The sequence below is a fragment of the Chionomys nivalis genome, chromosome 6, assembly GCF_950005125.1.
Source record: "Chionomys nivalis chromosome 6, mChiNiv1.1, whole genome shotgun sequence".
Lineage (NCBI taxonomy): Eukaryota > Metazoa > Chordata > Mammalia > Rodentia > Cricetidae > Chionomys > Chionomys nivalis.
Genome location: NC_080091.1, coordinates 72509455 through 72534508, shown reverse-complemented (window position 1 = coordinate 72534508; position 25054 = coordinate 72509455). Strand labels below are relative to the sequence as shown.

The 25054-nt window shown below is 36.1% G+C and overlaps 1 protein-coding gene across 3 annotated transcripts in view; it reads left to right on the top strand.

Moving 5' to 3' along the window:
• The window catches only part of Gabra4 (gamma-aminobutyric acid type A receptor subunit alpha4), a 76990-nt gene that overhangs the window by 18910 nt on the left and 33026 nt on the right, over window positions 1-25054 (top strand). Inside the window, exons 7-8 of one of the 3 annotated variants that reach the window (XM_057772165.1) lie at window positions 4372-4524; window positions 12863-13122. The exons of 1 other annotated variant lie outside the window; for it this stretch is intronic. In XM_057772165.1, the coding sequence (XP_057628148.1) occupies window positions 4372-4524; window positions 12863-13122 (413 nt within the window). The remainder of the gene's footprint in view (window positions 1-4371; window positions 4525-12862; window positions 13123-25054) is intronic. One more of the 3 variants, XM_057772166.1, reaches the window with a different exon arrangement.

Below are 25054 nucleotides of genomic sequence, written 5' to 3'. Positions count from 1 at the left end.
GATATCTGCCCTGCTCCCTCCTAGTGAAATTTTTAATGGCAAAAGTCAATGTGCCACTTGGCATCAGCAATGGAGTTTTGTCTGGTTTCTTTCACTGACATCTTCAGTGTTTTCAGGGGAATTTTCTTCCTGAGAAGTCGAGCTGATATATTTAAACTCTTAATTCAGTTTAAAATAAATTTTGAGGCCGGGCGGTGGTGGCGCATGCCTTTAATCCCAGCACTTGGGAGGCAGAGGCAGGCGGATCTCTGTGAGTTCGAGACCAGCCTGGTCTACAAGAGCTAGTTCCAGGACAGGCTCCAAAACCACAGAGAAACCCTGTCTCAAAAAAAAAAAAAAAACCAAAAAAAAAAAAATAATAATAAAATAAAATAAAATAAATTTTGAGTTTGTGAGACAGGAGAAATGAATAGATTTTTTCGTACAGACTCAAAAACCAATAATGTTAAAATATGTTAAAACCATTTTAACAAAATATGAGGAAAAAGTCTGGCTCTGATTTTGTGGTGCTTTTCAATTTTTTTTTAATATTACCCAATTGTATGGTGCCATTTTTGCCCTTTGTTCCAAAGTAAAACCAAAATCAAAAGCATGCTCACAAAGTACATTTAGAGTACACATTAAAATTGTCATATAAGTGGGTGGGTGGCTATACTGGAGATTTTGGGTTTTGAAATATGAATAGAAATATCTTAAATTTTAGCTTCCATCATATCTAATGAGAAAATTGGCTATTTATGGCTTATTCCAAAATGGTATTTCTTTCATACATATTTTTACCAGGAATAACCATTAATGATAGTTATCTTAATTCACTAAAACTATATTAAGATATCTTAACCAAAATATGATGTGGGAGTCCCCTCTGTATGCTGTGATTACCATTAATGAATAAAGAAACTTCTTTGGACCTATAGCAGGGCAGACTTAGCTAGGCAGTGGAAACTAAGCTGAATGCTGGGAGAAAGAAGGGCGAAGTCAGGGAGAAGCCATGGAGTCGCCACCAGAGTCAGATGTGCTGAAACTTTAGCTGGTAAGCCATGGCCACGTAGTGGTACACAGATTAATAGAAATGGGTTAAACTAATATGAGTTAACCAATAAGAAGCTAGAGCTAATGGGTCAAGCAGGGGTTTAAGCTAGCGGGGTGGCCGGCAAAAACAAGCAGCATCCCTCCAACAAAAATATCACAAAAATAAAACAAACTTCTTTTTTAAGCCTAAGATCTAGAAAGATCAAAGTTAGGGTGCCTGCAGACTCAGTGCTTTCTGAGATCTTGGTTCCTTGTACATGGTTTCTAAGAGACCTCAACCTAAGTCATGTACAGGGAGGGATTACCAAGGAAGATTGTTTGATATAAATGAGAATGCTGACATTGAGTACTCCATCCTCATATGCTAATCACCTATCAAAGACCAGTTGCTAATATCACGTTGAAGGTTAGGTTTCAATAAGTGATTCCCTGTCCGTCTATTTGATATAGGATCTCAAATAGCCCAGGGTGCCTTGAAGCTTGCTATTTAACCCAAGATAGCCTTAAAATGAAGCTTCTTCAGCCCCAGCCTCTCTAGTACCGGAATTCAAGGTGTACCATTGAGCCAGGCACAGTGTGACATTTTAAAACCAGTATTTAAACAATATTGGTAGTTAAAATGTAGTCAGTAGTTACCATCTTACAGGGTCATTCCCAATTCCTTCCTTACACTGAATTCTTATAAACAATCTGTGGAGATTGTACTGTTGCCATTTGTATTTTTCTAATGAGGAGCATGTAAATATAATGTGCTTAAGTAATTTGAATGGTATTAAATGTCAAGTTCCCAAATTCATAGAAGCTCTGTGTTCTGTATTAGTAAAAAAATACAACAAACCTGGGTAGTTATTGTAAGATCTTCAACAATGGTGTGAAATGAGGAAGGGTGTCTTTTGTTGTTTTAAGATTTGTATTGATAAAGCTCCAATCTGAAGGAGAATGAGTCTAAAGAAGGCAAACTCATGGAAGCAGAGTAGGATGATGCCTTCTAGGGCTTTGGGAGGGGTTCCGGAGAAACAAATATTCCCAGGCACACAGCTCACCACTCCAGCCGCACAAAACAAGCAACCCTAGGGACCTACTGGCCACCTACTGCATATTGTTAACAATTGTAATAGAGGATGAATATATAGATGTTCCTATCACAAAAATACAGTAAGCAAGATGCTCAGAAGAAACTTCTAGAGATGATGGATCCTGGATGACAGACTATAGTCTGTCATTTTTACTGTCGAATACGCACCTCTAAACTCATTAAGTAGCATATACTTTAAATATGGACAAGATTTTGATTATACATCATACCTCAAAACGTGGCTTAGGAATTCGAAGCAAGGGACAAGAAATGTTGAGAATTTAATTCTTTGCAGTTGAAATTCATTCATGAGGCTGTTCATTGTGAAATAGTTTGGGTCGCAGCCTCCTCACTTGAAACTGCTTTGTATGAAGCCAAGTCCCCTGCTACGAAAGTGTTGGCATTGTTTCTCTCCCCCAATCTCATGTGTATTTTTTTTAAGTTTTCAATTTTGAGATCATAATTGCAACATTTCTCCATGCCTTTCCTCCCTCCAAAACCTTCTCATATACCTATCTGCATTCTCCTTCAAATTCAGGGCCTCTTTTTTTTTCACCAATTGCTATCGCATGCATTTATGTATGCATAAACATGTTTATTCCTAAATATAACATTTTCAACTCATATAATGTTGTATGTATGTGTGTGTGTATGTGTTATTTTCAAGATTGACTATTTGGCACTGGACAATCAATTGGCGTGCTCTTCCATGGGAAAGACCACCTTTCACCAGCTTAGCTTTCTTGAGTTGCCTATAGTTCTTGTGTAGGGTTGAAGCCTTGTGGGGTTTTCTCCCTTCGCTTTGGCATGTCTATTGGTACCTCCCTTGTTCAGTTCACATTTAAACAGTCATAATGATAATGATAATGATGGGTGTAGCTTCGGTATTACACTAGGAGACACAATCTAGAAAACACACAATCTTGCAGCAAACCTCCCAATGCTCTTACAATCTTTCTGCTACCTCAGCCACAATGCTTGCAAATTCCAGTGTCTTGTGTCTTTCCAGTACCTGTCACATGCATCATCATTTTTGGCATATCCTCTTCACATTAATTATGAAACAATGCAATGACCTCCTAACAGGGTACCTCTGTTTCTTATGACATTCTGAATTTGTTGATTTTCCTATCTGTGGGTTTGAAAATATGTCTGGGAGTAGAGATTTATAAATCTTTAGCTTAAACAATGAGTGTTCACTGGATTTTAAATAAGTCTGTATATATTTCTTCTAGTAAAACTGGTTGTCAGCTGGTTGTAAATTGTTTATTTACTTCCTGAATTTTTAAAGTTGTATTTCTGTGATATCTTTGTATCTTTGCTTATGTATGCTGCATGTAGAAATATAATTAATACAGCTTCTCTTTACATGTGTGTACATGTACTGGTATAAAATACATTTGAGTAAAATGTATTTGTATATATATAACTTTCATAGAAATTTATGTTTCATGTCTTTCCAAAATTAAGCTTTTCATTTTGTGTGTATGTATGTTTGTGTGTTTACATTTTTCATTTGCTTTTCTATAAATACCAAGCATAAATTCTGCTTTTAAAAATGCTGAATATTGTGATTGGATAGATTGCTCAGTGGATAATGTGCTCACTGCGGAAGCATAACAACTCAAGTTCAGATCCCTAGGACTCATGTGAAAAGCCGGTTGTGATGGTTTGTGCCAGCAATCTTAGCGCTGTGTAGGCAGAGACAGAAAGATCCTGTTTGTTGGTCAACCAGCTTGAGGTTCACTGACATACTGGGAGTCAAATAAACAAACAAACAAATAAATAAGTAGATGCATAAAGAAATAGGACAGCTACAGAGTAAGTCACAAAATGTCCAGCATTGACCTCTGGCTTCCACATGAAAGTGAACATACACCGTGTGCACACATGCACACACATGAATATGTACATATTCATATACCACACATACACACAAATACTGAAAATGAAAGCTAATTGCTTTAGCATATTAGACCTTTAAAACAGAAAACACTGTCATCTTTTGAAGTCATAGCTTCTTATTAAATTGCTTAATCTATAAATAGAAAATATCATTTTCTGAATAATAATGATATTCAATATCATCTTCTCTTTTGCTTTCCTGCCCACAGTAAGGAACTATGCACTTCTCATTGATATATGCAGAGATAATTGACAATTGATTTGCTAGGAATGCTGATCGTTAGTCTAACATACGAGCATGAAGCGAATGAATAATTTCCTACAGGACCATTAATGTATTTTCTTCATTTTCCTGGCAGGTGAATACATTGTTATGACAGTTTACTTCCACCTCAGACGGAAGATGGGCTATTTTATGATTCAGACGTATATCCCATGTATTATGACAGTGATCCTTTCTCAAGTTTCTTTCTGGATAAATAAGGAGTCTGTTCCAGCTAGAACTGTGTTTGGTAATTTCAATTTATTTCTTAGATACTTTTGTTCACATTACATTTCTGGTGGTGACTCATGGTAAGAACCCTTTGATATTTCTTAGAAAATATTACAGACTCGTATACCAAACCACACTGAATAAGGAACTGTTTAAGTTTCCATTTCTAACTGGTCACTATAACATGCTGCTGCTTGGGGAGATAAGGGCAACCTGTCACCTCTGACATCTTGTCAGATTTCCCTTTTGGAGACCCAGTCATGTGAAAACCAATTGGAAATGTGGATATAATTTATCTGTCAATGACATTCTTGGTCTGCTAGCCTAATGCTGTGTAATTGGATTAACATTAAGTCTAGGTGTTAAAATGAAGCGCACAGACAGATTAAAATAAAACAAATAAAAGTCATGGCTGACTGCACAGGAAAGCTTTAGAATAACCTGGTTTTTTAGAGAAAACGAACAAATGCAAATGGCCTAAAGGCATAGAATGGGAAGGTATTCTCTGCACAATCTCTCAGCTCATTATTGTATCCTATGTGCATAACTTCCAGTTTAACTTTCTAAACTAGTATTTTTTTCTTTTTGTTCTTAATACGTTTCCTCTGTAATATTCTAAATGATAAGCCTTTTTGGATGTATAGGTTTACCATTTTTACATTAAATAAGTCTTTTATACATCAGGGATGCTTCTATATCATCATATTATTTATAAATTTATTTATTGTAATATAGTTCTTTATTCTTTATTCCTTTTCAACTTTATCAACATCATTAAGTGTTGGGAAAAGAAAGAAAGTGATGAGACTTCTTCCAGAGTGGAGGCATCGGTCACCTGAGATATGCTAGGTTCTCCTTTTTGCCTTTCAATTTGGTTGGATTTAACTGTGGGTACAGCATTTCTTGTAACACGACAGCTGCAGGGAGGCTGGTGAGGAATTCATGGGAACCTTTCATCTTACTTTGCTATAACTGCAACCCCTAACAAAAACAGCTCAGGGAGTCAAGGTTTATTATGGCTCATGACTTCAGACAGTTTCCAAAGCAGACAGTAGCAGCACTGGCCCTGGAAGGAGCATCAGACACACCTGCTGTCAGGGTTGTGGGGAGGAAGTAGAGAGCATAAGCTGTTGCTAGGACTGGAGTAACCTCCAGAGCCATCTAATGAGATACGTCTGTCAGGAAGGCCTTGCTCTGAATGGTTTTACAACCTTCACTGTAGTGTCATGAGCTGCCGATAGAGAATTGAAAACATTACCCTCTGAGAACATTGGGATTCAAACCACAGCACTCCCCATCTTCAGATAAGAGTGTCTTGGTGTCTTCAACAAATAGGAAATACTCCTACAAAGGTATTTCTTTCACATATAAATAGTGTCTCTGTAATTCTAAAGGTATTTGAATCATAGTCGAAACTCATACAGAGAGCTAGTATTAGAGGTAGGGTTTGATCTAAGGCAGAGAGTTAGGAATGATGGTTCAAGCTACTTCATAAAGTTATGAAAGTTTAATTAAATAACTGCACATTGAAATGGTGGAACAAATGTTATCTGCTAAATATATATGTGAAAATGAAATATGGAAAATATATCCAAGGATTAGATACTAATATTGAAAGGTTAGGATTTAAAATTCAGATATGTCACTTATTTTTTCCATCCATTAATTGAGTTAATATACTTACCCTTCAAAACTGGTGAAGATTTTAAAAGCATTTTATTAGTTTTTAAAATAGAATGGTATCTTTTGATACTATTCACCATTTCCCAATCTTCCATCTAACTCCTCCCAGATCCATCCTCCAACTTTTTTTCTCTCTCAAATTTATGTTCACTTTCTTTTTATGACTAATAATCTACACAGTCCAACCTGTACTACTGATATCCTTATGCATGTGGGGTTTCCACTGGAGTATGGTAGACCTAATAGGGGCCATACCCTTAAAGAAAACTGACTTTCTCTCCCCAAGGACCCATCAACTCTTAATGAACCTCAGTTAGAAAGTGGGCTCTTTATCATTCCTGTTCCCATTAGAATGTTATCTACTTGATCTTGTACAGGTCCCACGCAATTAACCATAATTTCTCTGAGTTTTTGAGTGTATCAGCCCTCATGTCCAGAGATACCATTTTAGACCAGTACTCAAGCACTTAACCTACTACTTTATATTTCCTATCAATCACCTATTCATCTATTTATCCATTCATCTATCTGTCTGTCTGTCTGTCTGTCTGTCTGTCTGTCTATCTATCTTCATATAATCCCATTTAATAGTCATTAACCTACACAGAGGTTAATGCTCCTTCAAAAGGCAGAAGCCATTACTTATCAAATAAAAACTTCTCTGCCCCATGTGGGATGCCACCACTCAATTTGTAGGCTAGGTATGTTTCAGATACTCCCTCCACCCAAATAATACAGGCTTCTAGTTGCTAACCAAAACCTGATATCAAGACCCTATTGCTAAAGGCAGAGCATACTTTAGTCATGAGACATGGAGAAATCAAGTTGGTACTGACCAGGAGGTTGCCTCCCTGCTGGCTAGCTTTCACAGTACTGGAGGGTGCTTTGTAAAGTCATTGGCAGTCTATCCAGCTGTAAACCATGTAAACTACAAAACTGACCAGCATGGCAACATATTCCCTTGGATATAATACTGGCATGAGTGTTGTGGGGGCAACAAACCACTTTCTGATTGCATTTGAGGCCTGCTCCATGGGAAAAAAAATCCCAGAAGTGAATCTATTACCATTATTATCACACCAAGTGATTGTAGTGTTAAACTGCCTCTGAATTTGTATATTCAAACCCTTAGATGAGCGCAGCTCTCACACCTCATCAGAGTGATTACGTGGTGCAGTGGACAATGTAGAAACTCACAATCATTCATCATGCAGAAAATAAATATAGGTGAAATTCTCATTCAGGGACCTTTACATAAGTAGGGGCTTGAAATACCCTAAGACCTTATGAGGGTTTAAAGAGTGATTAATACAGGAAACTGATTGTATAATCTATACTCCCTCCCATACATACCTAGCAAAGAGATTAATTTTATTCTTGGTTTCCTTAGTTTTGGAGAAAATGTTTTTCTGGTATGTACCCCCATATAGTTTGAAGTACTTGGCATTCCTTTTCTTATATAGCACTCATAAAGATTTTGGAGTCTTACCACATTATGTTCTGAGGCAGTCTGACAAGAGGGAGCTGCTGAGGCTGAGAATTATATGCAAGTCTTTTACCTTGTTCTAGCATAATCAAGAATGAGGGGAAATGGTTGTGTTGGTGAACTGCTTGCCATGTAAGCATGGCTCCCTGAGCTTGGATCCTTAGCAGCCATGTAAAAGCTATGGACAGTGGAAAGAATCTGTAACCCCTGCACTGACGAGGATGGTTGAGCAGAAAACCAGATCCTTGAAGCTCACTGGCAAGATAGGGTAGCCAAAATGGTGAGATCCAGGCTCAGTGGCTGACCCTTCCACAGAAATTAAGGTGGTTGGAAAGAGGCCTGGCATTTTCCTTGGCATCCATGAGAAAGCGCATGTGAGGACACGCACATGAGCACATGCATAGACACCCATCACACCATATTCACACACAAATATTAAGATTTCTAGATCTAAGATCATTAAAATCTTTTGAATCTTGAATCTTCTATTTTTATTAATATTTAGTAACAAATTCACTTGAATACATATCACGTTTTTCTGTCCTTGATAAGTTTACCAGAAAATAGTGGCTTAATACAGATATCTATGAAGAAAAGATGATATTACAAGTACAGATGTTGGTTTTGACCCAGTACGCGCGCGCTCTTTCTCTCTCTCTCCATATACATATATACTTATATTATAAATATAAAATGTATATATATATATATATACACACATACTTACCATATATATAGTGTTCAGTGAGATACGTATCTGTTAACCCACATGAGAAAACAAGTTGAATTGCTTTATCTCTTAGGATTGTTAGGAGGATTGAATGCATTATTCTGAGTAAAACAGTTGAAAAAATCCTTAGCACATAATTTTATTATTGTTGATGAACTTACTTGTCCATGGATAAGATAAATATTCAATAGTATGGGAAGGTGTAACATCCATCCCAGCTGATTTCAACTAACGGTTCTTATACAAACAAGACAGTGCAAGGAAATCAAGTAGTTTAGCAAAATGCTAGCATTCCTAATCCCAGCATTCCTATCCCTTAACATTCACAAAAGTTCAGCAAGATAGGCATTCTCAATTTTTATAGATAAGGGAAACAGTACAGAGATATTAAAAACTTTTATCAAGCCATGTTATTATAAGTGGTACAGCCCAGACGGTATTTATAACATTGAGAATTTAGTCCTGCCATTCTCACAGCAGCTATGATATGTAGGAGCCGGGAAGGGGCTTGCAAAGAATTTTGGAACTTTGCTTGAGAACACTTTGTCAGTAGGAATTTTTTCATCTAGAATATGAGATCTGCCTGCCTATGTATGCCTAGATCAATATTAGTTTTGATCACTGAGAGAAATCACAGCTATAATTAAATCTTCAAAAAAAGAAGGCTATTTCACAATTGTAATTATTAGACTGATCATCAAGGGTCTAGAATATCATTTTCTTTAGGGAAGTAAATCCCAACATGGTTGAGGTCATTGGTTATTTACTCCATTTGAGATGTAGGTGAATTTGAACTCTAGGCAAATACTACTCTTCCTCAGCTATTATCCCCTCTTCCACTCACGGAGGCACAGTATGCTGGGTCACAGATAACACCAAGGTGAGTAAAACCCTGAAGCAACTCAAGTCTGAGAAGCAGGATATGTGGAATTCTTTCCAAAGGCCTTCTATCCTGAAATTTGTCTGACTCTAAGGTTTTTTTTTTTTTAAATTATTTCAGTATGGTTAAACATTAAACGCAAGTGGATGCCAGCTGGCATATTGAAATCATTGCTATTTCATTTTCTAGGAATGGCCAGCCAAAAATTCACTCTTGTGTACAGTCTTAGCCTGCTCTTTCATTTCCTCTCTCCGCTCCTGGGCCAGCTAATATGCTGCATATTCAGCAGTCTAAATGCACGGACTGGCAACAATACTTGAACACACAAAAATAATTAGCTCTTTGAAATGTATTCAGGGTAAGATTCTTATAGAAAGAGATAGCTTTTGTTTCCTGTTCAATCAGTGTTTATTCTGCCAAGCGATATACCTGAAATCAAAGGGAATAAATATATGCCTCCATTCCTATTGCTTTCTTCAAATTTGAACACAAGACAGAGAACTTTTAATGCCTAAACAGATGACAAATTTTAAACCAGCCATATGTACCATTCTTTTATGTTGGTATAAGCAGTGTGATTTAAGGTAAGCCATCAACCTGATTCTAAACAACTGAATTTCATTACTCAATGTATAACTCAGTAATGACTTTAGTATTTTGTTTGTTGAATATCACCTAGAAATTATGTTTTTCACATGACAATGGGCTAGAGGAAGACAGGAAAAATTTATTGGCAGCAAAAATTATTCAACCACCGGAAACAAGAACAAAGTTTACAGTAGTAAGGGGACTCATGAGCTCCTTTATTCGAATTTGAGGTTCCTCTTTTTTTCTTTTGTTAGCACAGTATGGTCTCTGGAGACTTTTCTGAGCACTGGCTAGTATTCTCATTTAGAACACACTCTTAGCTTTTCACTGCTAGTGCTTCCAGAATCATTTCTGAGGCATTAGAAGAAGCCCACTGCTTAGGCATTGTAGAACTTGTGAAATATTTTGAATTCTTAATAATCTATTATAGATAAATTGTTATGAGCAAGAGGAAATGTAATTCATCTTCAAACTTTGTAGCTAAAGTTTCTGAATTTACCTTAGTATTTATTTATTTATTTGTTTGTTTCATATTTTTGGGGAGAATTGTGCCTTTTCACTGACATTAAAAATGAGGCCTAAATGTTTCAAGAAAAAGCCTGATAAATTCACTATGGGTCAATGTGCCATTGGTGTAGACATGCAAGTAATATACCTATTTAATGGAATAAGGTTTGTAAAAATCTACTTTGGGGTCCTGAAGAGTTGACTTAGGGGTTAAGAGTACTTTCTGCTCTACTACTGGACCCACATAGTTCCAGCATCCACATAAATAGGCTTATCTTGGCTTTCCATTCAAGCTCCAGGGGATCCAATGAGCTTTGTGGCCTCAGGCCACCTGCAACACATCATAATATTCATATATGTGTGTGTGTGTGTGTATATACATACCCATACATGATGTGGGACAATGGTCTGTATTCTGTCAATTATATTTTAAATAAATGCTGATTGGCCAGTAGCCAGGCAGGAAGTATAGGCAGGACAACAAGAACAGGGGAATTTTGGGAAGAGGATTCTGCTTTCTGTAGTCCTGATCCAACCACAAGAAGAAGCAAGATGTGACTGCCTTGCCGAAAAAAAGGTACCAAACTACATGGCTAACATAGACAACAATAATGGGCTAATATAAGTTATAAGAGTTAATAAGAAGCCTGAGCTAATGGGCCAATCAGTTTATAAGTAATGTAGACCTCTGTGTGATTTCTTTGGGACTTAACGATTGCGGGGACCTGGCAGAACAGAAACCCTGACAACACACACACACACAATAGCATCTCAAAACTTTACTTTAGACTAAGAAAATGCCTAAAATTATTAAACAACTCATGTAATACATTTTGATATACAGTTTTAGAATGTTCTCTAAAAGTTTATAGCTCACATGATAAAGATACTCCAAATTTTTATCTTCTAGGAACTGATAGCTTAGGGAGGGATTGGAACTGGAGAACGAAGGTTGGACATAACCAAACTGTTTTTTTAATTGAACATTTATGATGCATCTGGCACTACATGACTGGTGATCCTTGAAGCAATAATTAACATGGTGCGTGGTGACTCTTATCAAACTGGAAGCAGGGTGTTTGATTTTTTTCCAAAGGCCTTCTATCTTGAAATTTCTCTAATTCTAAGTTTGCTAATTATTCCAATATTCCTAATCCTTAAACATGAATAGACATCAGCTTGCATATTGAAATCATTGCTTTTGGTCTTAGGAACGATCTTAGGCTACTCTTACACTCCTCTCTACATTCACATATGTGTAACAGTAAAGGGATAGTACAAAGGGATAGTATAATCAGAGTCTAAGTTGAAGGTACAGTATTATTCTTTCTTCAAATAAAAGTATGATTATTCCTTTAGTGTTGCAAAATTTCCTACATTTTCCATTGAGCAGGGATTAATTGCCTTTAAGCTGGGGATTGGCATTGATTGACATATAAAGTTAAGATACCTTCATCATTGTCCTCATCACCAACATTTATGCTACCACCATCACCATCATCCACAGATATGTATCGGCTTCAAGACCTATTCTAGGAGTTATGTTGAATGAGTACAAATGGGTATAGTAAATCCTCCAGCAATTGCCAGAATAACCTAGATAATACTAATCAGATAAATATACATAAATGTAAATAGAGAAAATTGTGCAAATGTTAATACCTTCAAATTTTGTTCTGTAGTTCTAGTGACAAGTAGCATTTTTCAAAGAATGGAGGCCAACTTTCTCTCTAGGTTAAAAAGGCACTTTTCCTAGAAATGTTACTTCAGAAAAGGATTGATGGAAGAAGGGCCCTATTGTTGTACCAAGTATTCTGCTTCAAGTTGTACAATGATGTGTGCCAGATGCCCACATTTCAAGGGCCAAATTGTTCCAGAAGTACCTTTAGTCAGACTGTATTTGTAGTTTTGATAAACAATGAATGTATTAATTTTATTCAGTATGTTATAGTCATTTAATAAGAATTTATAGATGACTTGTGATTTTTCAGACAATAAGTATCAGTGGTAATGGGCCTTGTTTTCCTAGTATATTCATGCTTCCATTTAGAAAGCATTCCTGTCTGACTTCCCATTCCTGTCTGAGAGTCACTGTTTCAATTAATCTTCCTTTTTGAGAGGTCTGTATATTGATTCCTCGGGTTATTGTTTCAGCTTCCAATACAGAACCAATATATGCTTTACATATTTGTATTTTTATAGTAGTCTTAGAATGTACAGAAAAGTCCCAGTGAGCTTTTCAATCTTGAACCAAGTCACACTGAGCTGTTGATTACAGGAGCCAGAACTGAGCATATCTCTTTCTTACTCCAAAACCTGTGCTGATTTCACTGAAGCAGAAGGATTAAACCCTCTATCAAAGGTGGTGGGTTTCACACAGTAGTAACTTTGTAAACTTCATTGCACCTTTTCCTTTTGGGTTAGTTGTCCTTTTATAGAAATTGCAGTAAAATGCTGTATCTTTTTGCTCTTTTGCACTGAAGGGATAACCACAGTCCTCACGATGACCACCCTAAGCATCAGTGCCCGACATTCGTTGCCCAAAGTATCCTATGCGACTGCCATGGATTGGTTCATAGCTGTCTGCTTTGCTTTTGTGTTTTCGGCTCTTATTGAGTTTGCTGCTGTCAACTATTTCACCAACATTCAAATGCAGAAAGCCAAAAAGAAAACATCGAAGCCTCCTCCAGAAATTCCACCTGCCCCAGTGTTGAGAGAAAATCACCCAGAAACGTCTCTCCAGGTATTTGACTTCATCTCCTTCCTTCTAGGTTTTAGCTCCTTAGTCAAATTTTTGTTGTAAGTGGAAAACAGAGGATTTGAATTTATCAATGACATTTTGTAAGAATGGCAGAAGTATAGGAAAATATAAAATGATAAAATGTGCATTGATATTTTAGTTTTGTAATTGTTTAGTTATTTGAGAGTATAATATAATGTGTTTTGATATTTACTCCCATTCTAACTTCTCCTAGGTACAACTGACTCCCTACCCACCCAACTTTGAATCCTTTTTTTTTTTTAAACCATTCTGTACAATTTGGGTTGTTTATGTATTCTTTGAAGTGTGGCCTTGGAACTTGATCTACTTACCAGGGCATACATTTAAAAAACAAAACCAACTCTTCCTCTCCCTGAGACTTTCAGTTGCCTTGCTGGGATTTGGCCCAATTTGAACTTGGGAGTTCATATGTAAAACTTGTATTGCTGCATCCAGGAGAGAGTGTTTCCTTGTAGTCATTCATCACCTCATGCTTTTACATTCTTTCCATTTCCTTAGGCAGAATGGTCCCTGGGTCTTGGAAAGAAGGGGTGTTGATATAGATATTCATTTAGGGCTGAGCATTCCATTATCCTCTGCAGCTTGGTTAGTTGTGTCTCTCAGTGTTAATCACCATCAGTCTGATGAAGGTTGAAAGATGCACTGTGTATTTAACAAGTCTTAAGGAGTCTGTTTAACACTGTAGACATTTAGCAGAATATAGGTTTTATGACCTATCTAGTTACATGTTCTTGTCCCCAATACAAGTGCCAAGTATGGATGCTTTTCATCTTGTGACTGGGTCTTAAAGCTAATAAGAAAGTTGTTGGTTATTCCCATATTAAGTCACTGTTGAGGGAATTGGCATATTTTGCCATTGCCAGTCATCATTGTAACTCTAAGAGTTCATAGGTGGGAAATCTGATGAACATATTTTTTCTTAGTTATCATAATGTTTGAGAGTCTATAAGACCTCATTGGTCATGAACTCTGTAAGAGATAACCTTTATGACAATAAACTCAATTGTTAACTTGTGGTGTCTTGTGGAGGCTTTGTCAACCCATTATAGAGTAACTCTATTTAAATTCTTTTTACATATGTATATGTACGTATTTTAGGACTCTTCTACAGTAGTAGGCTTCTATCTGACTTTTTTTGAAAGGACATTAATATCAATTATCTTTCTTCATATTCCCATGCCTACCAGCCACTACCCTAAACTATAACCCTTCTTCCTAACATATTGATATTTTAAAGCACTGTATATTGACTTAAATGCTAAATAATCTATACATGACATTGATACATGACAGAAGGCTATTTTTTTGTTCCTTTCAGTATTAAGGGTATTTTTTTTCCACAGAAATGGTTATAATGGAACATATACTGATAAGAGGCAGCTGCTAATGGTGTTGAGAGAGCTGCAAAGATCACATTTATAGAATTCATTGACCAGAATAAAACGATAGTTCCTAACATAGCCCTGCATTTCCTATCAGACGGCTCCCTTGTAGTAAAGAAGAAAATAATCTTAGAGACAAACACAATCCATAATTATAACTGGTGTACATCCAAATGAATAATTCATTCTTTAAATGACATATGTAAAAGAATGTAGAAAACATAATAAAACAACTGTCTTTTATATGAAATATCAAAGATTTTTTTTTTTTTTTAGAAAAATTAAGCCCTTTTCCACATGGACTTTTCTTGTGTAAAAGCAGTGAAATGTACAAGAACATGGATAATCAAGAAGGCAGATATTTTCAGCCCCCTTTTTTTCATTTTCCTCTTCCACTCTTCTGCTATGTCCCTAAGACTCTTTCATTTCCTTTTGTTCATCTTCTTTTTTGTTTATATACACAGATCCCTGTGGTTTTGTACCCTAACCAACTGTAATTTCCATGAATGACTCTGTAAAACTGCTTGGTCTGCATTTACCCAAATTGTAATAGAAATCAACTTGTTTTCTTTCTAGTAACTTGTATCTCATCCTTCCTTTATTCATTTTTTCATTCAATATATTATATATATTTAATAACAACTATGGGCCAAACATTGCACAGAAGCTAAGAATCAATAATGTATATTTTTAAAAGTCCTACACTATGGAAACTGTATCTATTTCTATGCAGGAAGGGAGAAGAGGCAGTTTTCTTTTAATTAATTTAATTTTCTTTTAATATAATTTAAGTAATGACACATCTGGAGTGTTAAATGGGGCTGCCATGAAGGGTCGGGAAGCCTTTAAAGATTGGAAGTCTACCCTGAAAGATTTAACCCTTTCCATGTCTTCAGTCTCGGTTCTGCTCCCACAGTCTCCAAATGCTACAAGAGTAGCTAAGGAAATGAATGCATTTCATCAAGTAGTTTAAATAGTTAAAATTTTCTTCTAAGTTAATTCGTTGAGATTTTCAAAATGCTTAGAATATGTTTTGCATAGTGTTTTCATTTTTAAAAGTTACTGCTCAAACTTTACTCTTTCCCATTTTCCATGGGTAAATTCACAGCTTGTCTTTTGTTGTTCTATTCTTTTGCTTTGCCACATTGAAACTACATGATCTATTTCCCGCAACTTTTCAGTCACTGAATCTTGTGTCTATTTTACCACTTATTATTTTATGGTGATTGATTTATGAGTTAAATTAATTATGTCTTTCTGCAGGTTACATTTGTTACACTTTTCAAGATACTTGAGTATACTTAATATTAGTTTATTTTCATGCTTTTTATAAAGTTTCTTTTGCTTTTTTATTTAAGAATAAAATTTTTCTTGCTGAATTCAGATCTCTTCTGTATAGAGAATTCTATGATTCATAATTTGAGAAAATATTATCAGAATTATTTGCTATGTATTCTGGAGTAACATTGGGATAAGAATATAGAGATAATTTTAAAATTTCTAGATAAGATTTTTTTTAGTTTAACCCTGCTAATTATTTTATTGCAAGTCTTCAGAAATATTGATTTGAGTGATATTTTATTGTCACCTGATTTATGATTTATAATTAATCTATAACTAAATTATAATTTTATATTCAAAGTTATTATCTTTAGCAACAAAGTTTTTTGTGTTTTGTTTGTTTTGTTTTTATAGTTTTTCTAGACAGGGTTTCTCAGTAGCTGTGGAGACAGTCCTGAAACTCGCTCTGTAGCCCAGGCTGGCCTCAAACTCACGGAGATCTGCTTGCCTACTGCCTCCTGAGTTAAACCACTATTATGTCCCTATAGTCCTCACAATTTTTGAAATATGTACAAACTTGTTTCATAAATATTGGCAGATTGCACTAATTTTTCTTTTGACATTTTTTGTACATTAGAGTCAACGCTTTTAGTTCCAGCTGCCCTCTCCTTTTCCTTCCTTCCTTTCACTTCGTTCCTCCCTCCTCCTCCTATCTCCTTCCCTTCCTTCTTTCCCCTGATCTGAGCACTGAATCTAGGCCTTCTGCTTACTAGGTAAGTACTATTACCGAGCTAGACTCATAGGCCTCTTTTAGAAACTTCAAATTGTATTTTTTTCTATCAATATTAACTTTCTTAAAGCTTTCAGCTGGTAAAAATCATCCTTGTCTACTTTTTTAACTTCATTTTATTTAATTAACATTTTTCATTTATTTTACATAATAACCACGGTTTTCCCTTCTGTTTCTTCTTCTGTTCCCTCCTCACTTCCATTTTCCCCCTTCCCCATCCACTCCTCCTCTGCCTCCATTCAGAATGGGGCAGATATCCCGTGAACTTCAACAACAGATGGTGCATCACTCTGGAAGCTATAAGTCATGTTTTTAAGGCTTCAAACAATTTATTTCAACATTATCTTAATAATATTGAAATTATAAAATACAATAAATGTCTGATATAAGCATTAGTTCACCCTAACTCCACTTTATTCTAAAGGTTCTAGCTTTTGAAATGTATCTCATGCAAACCAGATTTAATGCTATATACCTACAATTAATGTATCTTGAGAATTCACCCAAAATCACAAGTCTGAGGTGAACATGGGCTGTATTATAATATCCTATCTCAAAAAATTCCACTTACAATTAGTTGATTCTTTTTTCTTTGCCCTAATGAGATTTCTTGCACAGATATAATGATGAAATATTATAAATATGTTAAAGTACAAGATACTGGGAATAAAATTATATCGAATTTCCAAGGATGAGCAGATAACTGATAATCTACCATTTGCTCTCTGAAATATTCTCTTGACCACAGAAGTTGTTATTGCCAGTAAAGCTTGGCTGAACTCATCTTTTAGGCTAAACTGTGATTTGGAAACTTCTCTGCAGCACAGTACACATGTTGTGTGCTTGTGACTTATCTAGGAAGTGAGAAGAAATGTATTTCCAAAATGACAAAGAGCCCTACCCTTTCAGCCTTAAGGATGATTTGAAAATAAAAGTAATCCAAGAATTCATCATGTGCTTTATGTCCTCTATAACTAGTGCCTGGGCAACGACTTCGGTCTTCCTGGCAATTTACTTCCAACTACCCATGTTCTAAAGACAGTGACAAGTGATTTAGTGCAAGTTTGAGTTCAGCTTCCTGTGTGGCCTCAGTGACAAGTACGACTTCATAGGTTGGGAGTACATTAAAAGGGAAATAAATTGGGAGACAGATGAATAGGGAGGAGAAAATACAAAAATAGAGAGAATGTATTAACAACAAAATTTGTTTCTTACTCCTGAAATGAAATATTCTAAGTATCCAGGGTTTGGAGTGTCAGTAGAGATTTTAATCAGACAACCAAAACTTGTTTATTCAAATATGTGTCCTAAAATATACCACCAATTACTATTTTGAGTGATACTGACTTGGATTAAAATGTGTTTGAGCACTTCATTTGTAAAGTACCTTAAGCTTAATGGAATGAAGTTCAAAGGTCTTTTAGGAGTTCACTCGTGATTTGCTTTATTTGACCTATAGACTGTTAGTGGCTAGGTGGAGGCTTATGGTGACTATTTCTGTTCTCTGAGAATTGAAAAGATTATGGCTTAATGGAATATTCATGAAAAAGCCAATTGCTGGAATGTGAGAGTGGCTGTCAGTAGCTCAAGTATACCTTTGGATATTTTAAGAGGCACAAAACTTCTGTTCTGTTTCGGCGCATCATTATCTTAATTTTGCCCTGGACTCTATTCTAATAAGTGAGCAGGACACCATCCTTATGATTTTGTTCTTATTGCTTCTTTTTAGCATATCCATGTTCTCATGGATACAGACAATTTTGGTGAATAGAATGATTTAAAAGATAAATAAGTACAGAGTTAAAACCAGAAAAACTTTTAAACAATGTTATATATACATGTTAAAATCAGGGGGTGGACATATGAACTAGAGGTTAAAAGCATGCACAACTCCTCCAGAGCATCTCAGGTCAGTTCCTAGCATCCATATCAGGCAGTTTGTATTTGCCTGTAACTCCAGATCCAGGGAATCTATTCCCTCATCTGACCCCTTTGGGCATCTGGACTCACATGCACATACATAGACGCATAGACACGTGTATGCTTGTGTTTTCTTAAGAGTTATTTGACTATATTCTTTAGTCATTTTCATCCAGAAATGTTGTACTAAGGTGGACATGTTATATCTTCTGAAAAACTGACCAGTGATGTAATAACACTAGCTAACACTAACTATGCTTTTAAGTGAAGTCTTATGTGATGTACTTGACATGTGCTACATCAGTGAAAGCTCACATGAGCTATTTTACAAAAAGAAAGAGAGATTTTCAGCAACTAAGTTACATGGTCATGATAAGACATAGCCAATATGGTAAGCCCAGTATTGAAATTGCTTCAAATGCGCTTTTGTGAGACCTTGCTTTGTAAAACTCTCCATGTAGCATTTATTAAGTAAAATATAGGCATTACAATGTAGGTATGTACATATATACAAATATATTTATTAATTTTTGTTAAGCTCTACATTTTTTTCTCCTCCCCTCCCTGCCTCTCCCCTCTGCTTCAACCCTCTCCCAAGGTCCCCATGCTCCCAATTTACTCAGATCTTGTCTTTTGCTACTTCCCATGTAGATTAGATCTATATATGTCTCTCTTAGTGTTCTCATTTTGTCTAGGTTCTTTGGGTTTGTGATTTGTGGGATGTAAGGAAAATGTGGCACATTTACACAATGGAGTACTGCACAGTAGAAAAAAATAATGACACCTTGAATTTTGCAGGCAAATGGGTGGAGCTAGAAAACAACATTTTGAATGAGGTAACCCAGACACAGAAAGACAATTATCACATGAACTCACTCCTAAGGGGCTTTAAAACAAAAAGTTTTATATAGAGAGAACATGAACATACAGGAAAAGGCATAGGTACTGATAAGCCCATGTTATGTAAATCTTTTGTTCATAATTTTAAAATGTTTATCATTCTTTGACACTTTTGCAATATATTTAATGCATTTTGATATTTTCCCTTTTACCATCTCTCATCACCTTCCTACTCATACAGAACCTGTTCTTCCTTCCAACAAATTCCTCTCAATTTCATGACTAGTTAAAATTGTTTTGTCTTCATGTATTTGTGATCCACTGGACCACACCCATGAACAGTTCCTCCTTAAATTTCATAAGCACTTTCAATGTTTAAAGCCCGGAGGATCTCATTTACCACTTTATAGTGGTCTGTGGAACTTTTCTTCAGTTGGTTCCTTATAATTGTTGTTTACATTGGTAGATGTAAACTCATTTATGAAATAGAGTATTTTTTTTGTATTTTCCAAAGTAGTTCATGTATAGATTTTAAAAGTTGTAGTTGTTCATTGATTGGTTGTGAACCAACCATATGAATTGATGTTTCTAAGAAAAGAAACCAATGTATTCATCACAGATTTTCAACCTGTGTCTTTTATACAAAATTTGTTTTACTAGGAATGAGACCATAAGGCAGAAGTGAGTTTCAGCATTACCACTGAAAGCTTCCAAGACAATAGAAACTTATTCTTCACCTTCCTTTTGTCCTTCTTAGTTTTTTAAACATTTACTTCTTTAAGATTTACTTTCCTATTATTTTTTAAATTTTGTGTATTTGTGTGTTGTTGAAATATGAGCGGCGGGGCTGCGTCCCTGGCACCCGGCCGCCCGCATGGCTTTACACCCAAAATAATTACACAGAAATTGTATTCTTTTAAACATTGCCTGGCCCATTAGTTTTAGCCTCTTTTTGGCTAGCTCTTACATTTTGTTCTAACCCATTTTTAATATTTTGTGTAGCACCACGAGCTGGCTTATCAGGAAAGATTTTAACTTGGGTCTGTCTGGAGTGAGAGAATCATGGCGACTGTCCTGACTCGGCTTTTTTTTTTCCCAGCATTTTGTTCTGTTTACTCTGTCTATCTTAATTTTACCCTATTAGAGGCCAAGCAGTTTTTTAAATTAATTAACCAATGAAAGCAACAGATAGAAAGATGACCCTCCTCCATCAGTGTGTGAGGATATGCATGTGACTGAAGGTGACTGCGGAGGTTGGAGGCTCCCGGTCCTACTGCAGCTGTGATTATGGATGATTGTGAGCAGCCTGACTTTGGTGCTGGGATCTCAACTTGTGTACTCTGCAAGAACAGTATGTGCTCTAAAGTTCTGAGCTATCTCTTTATCCCTGTCCTTAGGACCACCCATACGATTGTATACATTTGTGTACCACACCGCGACATGCCAGTTCATGTTTATACAGTGTAATGATCAAATCTGAGATACATTTGTCAGCTGTTGGGGTCAGCCAACGGACAGCAATAGAGGGCTGAAAAGGACACTTAGAAAAGAGGCTGAATAAATAACACCCCCACACAACCATTCTGGACAAGGAAAAAAAGAACCAAGTGACTTTTGATCGTTTTACTCATTTCACTTTTACCAGTATCAGAGTCTTATGATGTGCTAAACGCAGTGATTTTCTGGTGGTCGGTAACAGGCAAGCTTCATTCCTTTCCTAAAGGGTGCCGAAATGGGTCAGTTTCAAATTTTAACTTCGGTCGTCTTCAAAGAAATGCTGTTCAAAAGCCCCTCTTTGAAATGCTGTTCTTGAAATAGTTAGACTTAATGCCACAAAATAGAGCACCCATCTTCCCTTTTGTTCTTACTCCTTTCATATCTTAACTTCTTTTAAAATTTTTTGACCTTGGCAGCTTGGAAAGGACCTAATTTAGTACTGTCATTTCATTTGACATGTAGGCATGTTTGTGACACGAGCTTAGTGACATTCTTCAGATCTTATTTCGCTAAGTACCTCCCCAAACTCATAGCATCTTTAGTACAAAATGCTCTGTAATTGGTAATACTTTTTAGGTCATGAGTGACTGTTTAAATTGCACATGCATTAAACTTATATAGCAAGAAAACCAGAATTATTTTTCATGTTATGCCTTGTTTCCTGTGTTAATTTTGTTATTTTATTTTAATGCAGGCATGACTTCCTAATTTCTGAATATGAATCTCAGCTAATGAGTTATCAGGCACCCATTACAGTCAGTCACTGAGGATCCAAAGACTAAAATCCACAGTGTTAGTTCAGGGAGAGTCAGGCTGTTTGTCTTGAGAATGACTTGTAATTAATATAAACTATGTTATGATATTTGCAATAAATCAAGCACACTGATAGTAGTGTAAACTTCCTCTCAGATTTTTTATTATTACCTTAGAACTGCAGAAATGCTGGAGAAATACTGCAGAAGTTTTATATTCAATTACATAATGGGGACCTGCTATCATTATGTATATGTTTATAGAACAAATTTTCAGCATTGTTATGCCGGGAATGGGTTTCTTTTCCCTCCATAGGTATGAAGAGACTGAAGAGGCTAGATATTGAACAGGGAATTTGCAATGGAAATTGAGAAAATACTGTAAAAAAGCAGAAAGGGTAATGAAGAATTATATAAGAGAAAGTTAAACTGAGAGAGCAACTTAATCCTTAAAAGGCAAATGTTGTGAATTAAGGGACAGCATCTAGATGATGATGGAAAGAAAGCAGTCAGTCTTTGCAGCTTATTAGAGCAATAGTATGCATATTTTGGTAATTGTTGGTAGTGTCATGTGGAGAAAAACTACTAGCATTAGCATCCTAACTGAAGATAGGCTATTTCCTTCTTCAGAGATGAATATACCATAAACGTAGCAGTGCAGGAGGAAACAATATTTTAGCTAATGTTTAAGGAAGAAGTAAGGGAATGTATCATTGTAACACAGTGAGCAGTGTGTGTTATAGCTATAAATATATCATAGATGATTAGATTAACATCAAATTTGTTTGTTTCTTCCAAATACTCTTTTTACAGATAACATGATAAATGAAGAAGTAGTGAAATGTAGCTATACAATTTTAGAAAACAGCATTAGCACCACGATGGTGATAATTATCCATGTCATGTTTTTTTTATAAAAGATTGATTTTATGTGTATGAGTCTTTGGCCTACATTTATATGTGTGTGGCACATGTGTGCCTGGTGCCTGAGGAGGTCAGAGAAGGCATTAGATCCCCTGCCTGGACTTACATATAGGTTGTGCACCATTGTGTGAGTGCTGGGACTGAACCTGGGTCCTCTGAAAAAGAAGGAAGTAATTTTAACCATGCAGCCATCTCTCTAACCCCCATGGTCATTTCTTAGTTTGATGGCTGTTTGTAACACCTTTTGTGAGTTGCTATACATATAAATAACGTGTCTCATCTGGACAACAAACAGCAAAATGAGTTGTGTTATTATACACATACTTTTGTGGTTGATGAAGGTGTCCTTCATAAGCCGTCCTGGTAGCTGTGTAGAATATATGTTTAGTAAACAGTTGGCTTGGATTTGAGCCCTGTATCTCTGGCATCATAAAGCTAGATGTATTTTGCTGCCTCTACCTAAACATAACCAAAGAAGATGGCATTTTATCTCTACTTCAAGCTCTCTAGTGTTAGTTGGAACACAGAACCCAGTATTTAGATTTCTATTCATCTGTTAACTTGTGAAAGTAAACTAGAATATACCTCAACCTGTTAAAATTAAGATGTCTGTGTCACTGCATGCTGATACAATGTCTGAATTAATGCACTATCTGCTCTCTTCTTTAACATGGATACAATTTATTGCATAAAACATATCAAGAACTGATTAGTCGGAGGGTAGTTTTCCTGGCATCACTGAGATAGGTACAATTAAATATTAGGTTATTTTATATTCACCCATACACAAAGAATTCATATTGTTCCACCAGCAATAAAAACATCACTTGCATTGTATTTTCTGTGTACCAGAGAGTATTTTAAGCATTATATATATAATATATATTCTCCTATAATCTTCACAGCAATCCTTTTTATAGATGAGGAAATTGAAGCACCAACAGGTCTAAGTGATTTGCCCAAAGTCACACAGCTGCTATGTAACAGAGCCAAGATTTAAAGCCAAATACACTGCATCCAAATATATGCTCAGAAACTAGTAGAGATCTTTGCCCTTCAGTTATAACCCCATGACGGCCTCCTTCCTGTCTCCTCTCACATACCCAGTCCACCTCATTTCTGATATATCTGAAATTTATCTCAATGTTCACATAGCTAAACATTAAATCTTCCACTGAAATTCTATCTGACCTATAAACAAGATGTTGCTTAGCCTTGAGTTTAGCAAAGCCACAGAAACGTAATGCGCCTTTCAAAACTCTTACATGGTATGAAATACATTTGTCAAAGCCCAAATCAATTAGATTGACAGTAGATTAAGTTACCCACAATTTGTTATTTTTGAAATTTTAAATGTCATAAAACAAACTCAAGTAAGTATTATTCTGAACTTTGACTTGAAATAAGCTGTTTTATCCACATTCATATATCTAATAAGCAATATTTATTTCTAACATATGATCAGGTGAATGTTGTGGGAAAATATTTAAAGAATTACTTTGCTCTTACAGAATTTATGCTATATTGGGTGAAATAATATGGGAATATAAAGATAATGTAGAAAAACAACTATTATATAGGGAACAAAACACCCTGTGAGAAACGCAATGAACTTGAGATTCTGGTGGAGAGGATTCAGATGGTGAGTCTTGTGATACTCAGTAGATGAAAAAGAATAACACAGAAAAATTCAGCTCATTAGTGTATGTATCATTAGTTGGCTTAGTAGAGGGAGGATCATTTTAGAGCAACAATATAGTTTTTTTATTTTTTAAAACAATCTTTTTTAAAAATTTTGCATCCCAGTTCATTCTCCCTCCCTTCCTCCTCCCCTCACCTTCCACCCACCCCATTCCTATCCACTCCTCAGAGTGGCCTCCCATGGTGAGTCAACAAAGTCTGTCAAATCACCTTGAGGCAGGACCATGGAAGCAGGACCAGTGCAGCAGGACAGATGCCTTCCCCTCTTTTCTAGGCTGAGCAAAGGATCCCTCCAGAGGGAGTGAGCTCTAAAACTGCAGTTCATGCACTAGGGTTCAATACCAGTCCCACTGCCAGTGGCCCCCAAAGACTGCTCCAGCCATACAACTGTCACCCACATTCAGAGGCTCTACTTCTGTCCTATTCGGGTCCCCAGCTGTCAGTCCAAAGCCAGTGAGCTCCCATTAGGTCACATCAGCTGTTTCTGTGGGCTTCCCCATCATGGTCCCGTTGAAGAGAGGGAGAAGTGATAATATGAGCAATATAATTTATAAACTATTAGTATGTTGCTAGGGTTTTATTTCTCAATTTACTCCACTACTTTTTGAGTGATTATAGCACAGCTACTTGAGATTTTATCAGGTGCTCAAGAAATATCTACTGATTGATTTCATTGTTCATGTAATGAATGAAGGTATAGACCCTATGGATGGCAGTACATGGAAGAGCCACACTTTCTCACTGGAAAATCTGTATTATTAACATAAATTAATTTTTACTTGATCTTTCCCCCCTGTGTCACTATA